At 35.4% G+C, this 6598-nt stretch overlaps 1 protein-coding gene across 1 annotated transcript in view; it reads left to right on the forward strand.

Moving 5' to 3' along the window:
* XPR1 (xenotropic and polytropic retrovirus receptor 1) overlaps positions 1-6598 on the forward strand; it is a 260416-nt gene that overhangs the window by 172149 nt on the left and 81669 nt on the right. Inside the window, exon 7 of the mRNA XM_023203523.2 lies at positions 3689-3770. Within this exon, the coding sequence (XP_023059291.1) occupies positions 3689-3770 (82 nt within the window). The remainder of the gene's footprint in view (positions 1-3688; positions 3771-6598) is intronic.

The following is a 6598-nucleotide window of genomic DNA, read 5'->3' on the forward strand; positions in this document are numbered from 1 at the left end:
TATTTTAGTTTTTTAAATATTGTATGCTATATTTTACTTCATTCTGAATTATGATGTCTTCCACCTTTCTCTTCTCATACTGTACTTTTCTCTTGTTTATTCTTACTGAAATGTTAACTTATTGGTATCATCAAATGATTAAGATGTGATGTTAAAAAAATGATCTGGTGCGTTCAGATGTGCTAGATTGCTATATAGTTTCATCCAAAATGCAGCATTTGCTCCAAAAAAGCATTTATTAAATGGTATCTACACAGTAGTTATAAAAAAAAGAAAGCATTTATTAAGTGATATCTTCTGTGTCATAAAACAAGTCTCAATAAATATAGAAGGATTTAAGTCATACAAAGTATATTTTCCAGCATCAGTGGAATAGAAATCAATAACAGAAAGAGCTTCCATAACCTAATGAAAGGCATCTATTAAAAAAAAATAAAACCTCTACAGTTATTATCATACTCAATGATGAACACTGCATGCTTTCTCCCTAAGACATGGCCCAAAAAAGGGTATTCACCTTTAACACCTGTATTCAACATTGTGCTGGAGATTATAGCCAGTACGGTAAGGGAATAAAAAGAAATGAAAGTCATTCAGGGTAGAAAGGAAGAAGTAAAACCAGTGGGGTTTTGCCAGCGACTTGATGATCTATGTAGAAAATCTAGTGAATCTATAGAATAGCTACTAGAACTAATAAATGAGTTTAGCAGGGTCACCAAATATAAGACCAATATGTAAAATCATTTGTCTAGATACTTGCAAGAACAATCAAAAAATGTTTTGAAGCATTTTTGAATGGAAATCAAAAAATGTTAAAGCAATGTTATTTATAATATGATCAAAATATACAATGCTTAGTAATAATTCTGACAAAAGATGTGTAAGGCCTTTACATTGAAAACAACAAAACACTGCTGAGCAAAATTAAAGATTTGAATGAGAGAGATCCTCTGTTCATGGGTATCTTGCACAAACCCAGTATTTTAAAGATACATTGTTTCTTCTTCAGGTGATCTATAGATATAATACATTCCAGCTCAGAAATCTCAGAAGACTTTTTTTTTTTGTAAAATTGGTAAGCAGATTTAAAATTTTATTTGGAAGCCAGGCACGATGGCTCATGCCTGTAATCCCAGAATTTTGGGAGGCTGAGGCAGGTGGATCACTTGAGACCAGGAGTTCAATACTAGCCTGGCCAACATGATGAAACCCCATCTCGACTAAAATAAAAAAATTAGCTGGGCTTGGTGGCACATGCCTGTAATCCCAGCTACTTGAGAGACTGAAGTACAAGAATCACTTGAACCCAGGAGGTGGAGGCTGCAGTGAGCTGAGATTGCACTGAGTGACAGAGCAAAACTCTGTCTCAAAAAAAAAAAAAAAAAAGTATATGGAAAGGCAGAGGACCTAGAATAGCCAAAGCAACTTTGGAACATAAATTGAAGGATTAACATTATCTTATGAAAGCTTATTAAAGCTACAGTAATCAAGAGAATGTAGTAGTAGTGTCATGGTAGGCAAATAGATCAATGGACCAGAATAGAGTGTCCAAAAATAGAGTAGCGTATTACAGACAACAGATATTTGATACAGATATAAAGCAGATAAGTGGAGAAAGATAGCATTTTCAACTAATGATGCTGAAACAGTTGAATTCCATATACCAAAAAAAAAAAAAAATGAACTTTCATCCATTCTTCACACCATACAGTTCTAAATGTACCATAGATCTCAATGAAAACTGAAAACTACAAATTTCTAGAAGAAAATATGGAAGAAAGTCCTAATGACTTTGGGTTATGCAAAGATTTCTTAGAAGTGACACCAAAAGCACCTCATCAAAGTTTAAAACGTATGCTCTTCAAAAGACACATAAGAGAATGAAAAGAAAAGCAAGAGACTAACAGAAAATATTTATAAAACATATCTGTTAAAGGACTTATATTTAGAATATGTAAAGAACTCCAGTACTCACTAGAAGGAAAACAATCAAATGGGCAAAATGGGCAAAAGACCTGAACAGTTCTTCACAGATGTACAGGTGGCAAATTAGCATGTGATGAAATGCTCAATATCATTAGGCATTATGGAAATGCCAGTTAAAACCACAGTAAGATAATACATTCTCTGTTAGGTGACTAAAAACAACTAATCATACTAAATGATGGAGGAGTAGGAACTCTCTTTTCTAATATGCTGTGGTGGAATATAAAATGTATAATGAATAAACACATTTGAAAACAGTTTGGAAGTTTCTTAAAAGTACATCTACCATATGATCTAGCTGTTACACTCCTAGGTATTTACCCAAGACAAATGCAAATATATGTTCATATAAAGACTTCAACACAAATGTTCATAGCATCTAAACAACCTAAATGTCTATCAGGAGGTGAATGGATAAACAATTTGTGGTATATCCATACAATGAAATACTACTCAGAAATAAAAAGCAACAACCTATTGATAAATGTAACAACGTGGATAAACCTCAAATTAATTATATGGAGAGAAAGAAAGCATAAAAAAAAAGTGCCTACGATATGATATCATTAACCTGAGACTCCAGGAAAAATGCAAGCTAATAAATAGTGACAGAAAGCAGATCAGTGGTTGCTTGTGGATAGAGTGAGGTAGGGTAGGCTGGGAGGAAAGGATTACAAAGGCACATGGGAAATTCTTGGGAGTAGTGGATATGTTCTTTGTCTTGATTATGCTGATGGTTTTGTAGACGTTTATACAGTATCAAAACTTATCAAATCATACACTTTAAATATATACAGTTTATATCAATTTAGGCAGTAAAGCATTTTTTTTAAAATCCTAAGCATATTATTGTCAAACTGCTTGTAAATAAGGAGAAGAATCTTAAAAGCATCCAGGGAGCAAAGACACAAATTCTATACTTTAAGTATGTGCAATTTATTTATGTCAGTTATTTTTGAATAAACATTTTAAAATTGGTTTCAAAAAATTAGGGTGTTTAAGAATGCCTGTAGATATGGTAAGCTAAAGAAAACATAGAAATGGTTATCTCTGGTGAGGAGGGAAGGTTTTGGGATCAGGGAGGAATAGGGACTTCAAAGTTAATGGAAATGTTCAGTTCCTAAATATGGATAATAGTTATAGGTTCGCTTTATTATTATTTGGTATCCTGTGGATACCAAAATCCATGGATGCTCAAGTCCCTTATAAAATGGCATAGTATTGCATATAACCTGTACACATCCTCTTACATACTTTAAATGATCTCTGGGTTACTTATAAGACCTAACACAGTGTAAATGCTGTGTAAATAGTTGTTAATACTCAGTGTTTTTATTTGTATTACTTTTTCTTGTTGTTTTGTTATTTTTTACTGGTTTTTGTTCCTGAATATTTTCAATCCACAGTTGGTTGATTCCTCGAATGTAGAATCCACATACTGTAATTTAAGCCTAAGATTGTAATCTTGCTTATTTCATGACACAGATTTCTATTAAAAAAAAAAACTCGATTAATTGGCAACTTGAATAGTATTATAGTATGATGAAGGTTGATTCTCTGGTTCCGATTTATAAAAATTTAGAACATCAAATATTATTTTCATAGTAGAATGTTGACACTCACTCTACTATTTTATTACAGCATATAGTAAATACAATCAGTGTTTTGTCCTGTACTCAAAATGCTATTTTTCTGTCCACAGCCTGCACCAGCATGGACTACTTTTAGAGTTGGCCTATTTTGTGGAATATTCATTGTACTGAATATTACCCTTGTGCTTGCCGGTAAGTAGTTTAAATTTTGAATTAATTTCTTCTTACCAATATGCCTGTGTCATATTCTGCCCCTCTGTAAGGAATTATGCATGCAACTACCAAAGCTACTGAAAGATAAATCTATCAGGGCTAAGTTTTTTGTCCTTATAAATGTGTGGTTTCTTTTTTTTATTATGATTATAGTTTAAGTTCTAGGGTACATGTGCATAATGTGCAGGTTTGTTACATATGTATACCTGTGCCATGTTGGTGTGCTGCACCCATCAACTCGTCAGCACCCATCAATTCATCATTTATATCATGTATAACTCCCAATGCAATCCCTCCCCCCTCCCCCCTCCCCCCTCCCCATGATAGGCCCCAGTGTGTGATGTTCCCCATCCCGAGTCCAAATGATCTCATTGTTCAGTTCCCACCTATGAGTGAGAACATGCGGTGTTTGGTTTTCTGTTCTTGTAATAGTTTGCTAAGAATGATGGTTTCCAGCTGCATCCATGTCCCTACAAAGGATGCAAAGTCATCCTTTTTTATGGCTGCATAGTATTCCATGGTGTATATGTGCCACATTTTCTTAATCCAGTCTGTCACAGATGGACATTTGGGTTGATTCTAAGTCTTTGCTATTGTGAATAGTGCCGCAGTAAACATACGTGTGCATGTGTCTTTATAGCAGCATGATTTATAATCCTTTGGGTATATACCCAGTAATGAGATGGATGGGTCATATAGTACTTCTAGTTCTAGATCCTTGAGGAATCGCCATACTGTTTTCCATAATGGTTGAACTAGTTTACAATCCCACCAACAGTGTAAAAGTGTTCCTATTTCTCCACATCCTCTCCAACACCTGTTGTTTCCTGACTTTTTAATGATTGCCATTCTAACTGGTGTGAGATGGTATCTCATTGTGGTTTGGATTTGCATTTCTCTGATGGCGAGTGATGATGAGCATTTTTTCCTGTGTCTGTTGGCTGTATGAATGTCTTCTTTTGAGAAATGTCTGTTCATATCCTTTGCCCACTTTTGATGGGGTTTTTTTTTTTTTTTCTTGTATATTTGTTTGAGTTCTTTGTAGATTCTGGATATTAGCCCTTTGTCAGATGAGTAGATTGCAAAAATTTTCTCCCATTCTGTAGGTTGCCTGTTCACTCTGATGGTAGTTTCTTTTGCTGTGCAGAAGCTCTTTAGTTTAATTAGATCCCATTTGTCAATTTTGGCTTTTGCTGCCATTGCTTTTGGTGTTTTAGACATGAAGTCCTTGCTCATGCCTATGTCCTGAATGGTACTACCTAGGTTTTCTTCTAAGGTTTTTATGGTATTAGGTCTAACATTTAAGTTTCTAATCCATCTTGAATTAATCTTCGTATAAGGAGTAAGGAAAGGATCCAGTTTCAGCTTTCTACTTATGGCTAGCCAGTTTTCCCAGCACCATTTGTTAAATAGGGAATCCTTTCCCCATTTCTTGTTTTTGTCAGGTTTGTCAAAGATCAGATGGCTGTAGATGTGTGGTATTATTTCTGAGGACACTGTTCTGTTCCATTGGTCTATATCTCTGTTTTGGTACCAGTACCATGCTGTTTTGGTTACTGTAGCCTTGTAGTTAGTATAGTTTGAAGTCAGGTAGCGTGATGCCTCCAGCTTTGTCCTTTTGACTTAGGATTGTCTTGGCAATGTGGGCTCTTTTTTGGTTTCATATGAACTTTAAAGCCGTTTTTTCCAATTCTGTGAAGAAACTCATTGGTAGCTTGATGGGGATGGCATTGAATCTATAAATAACCTTGGGCAGTATGGCCATGTTCACGATATTGATTCTTCCTATCCATGAGCATGGTATGTTCTTCCATTTGTTAGTGTCCTCTTTGATTTCACTGAGCAGTGGTTTGTAGTTCTCCTTGAAGGGGTCCTTTACATCCCTTGTAAGTTGGATTCCTAGGTATTTTATTCTCTTTGAAGCAATTGTGAATGGAAGTTCATTCATGATTTGGCTCTCTGTTTGTCTGTTACTGGTGTATAAGAATGCTTGTGATTTTTGCACATAGATTTTGTATCCTGAGATTTGGCCGAAGTTTCTTATCAGCTTAAGGAGATTTTGGGCTGAGACAATGGGGTTTTCTAAATATACAATCACGTCATCTGCAAACAGGGACAATTTGACTTCTTCTTTTCCTAACTGAGTACCCTTTATTTCTTTCTCTTGCCTGATTGCCCTAGCCAGAACTTCCAACACTATGTTGAATAGGAGAGGTGAGAGAAGGCATCCCTGTCTTGTGCCAGTTTTCAAAGGGAATTTTTCCAGTTTTTGCCCATTCAGTATGATATTAGCTGTGGGTTTGTCATAAATACCTCTTATTATTTTGAGGTACGTTCCATCAATACCGAATTTATTGAGCGTTTTTAGCATGAAGGGCTGTTGAATTTTGTCAAAAGCCTTTTCTGCATCTATTGAGATAATCATGTGGTTCTTGTCTTTGGTTCTGTTGATATGCTGGATTACGTTTATTCATTTCGCAAATGTTGAACGAGCCTTGCATCCCAGGGATGAAGCCCACTTGATCATGGTGGATAAGCTTTTTGATGTGCTGCTGAATCCGGTTTGCCAGTATTTTATTGAGGATTTTTGCATCGATGTTCATCAGGGATATTGGTCTAAAATTCTCTTTTTTTTGTTGTGTCTCTGCCAGGCTTTGGTATCAGGATGATATTGGCCTCATAAAATGAGTTAGGGAGGATTCCCTCTTTTTCAATTGATTGGAATAGTTTCAGAAGGAATGGTACCAGCTCCTCTTTGTACCTCTGGTAGAATTCAGCTGTGAATCCATCTGGTCCTGGACTTTTTT

This window comes from Piliocolobus tephrosceles, chromosome 1 (genome assembly GCF_002776525.5).
Source record: "Piliocolobus tephrosceles isolate RC106 chromosome 1, ASM277652v3, whole genome shotgun sequence".
Lineage (NCBI taxonomy): Eukaryota > Metazoa > Chordata > Mammalia > Primates > Cercopithecidae > Piliocolobus > Piliocolobus tephrosceles.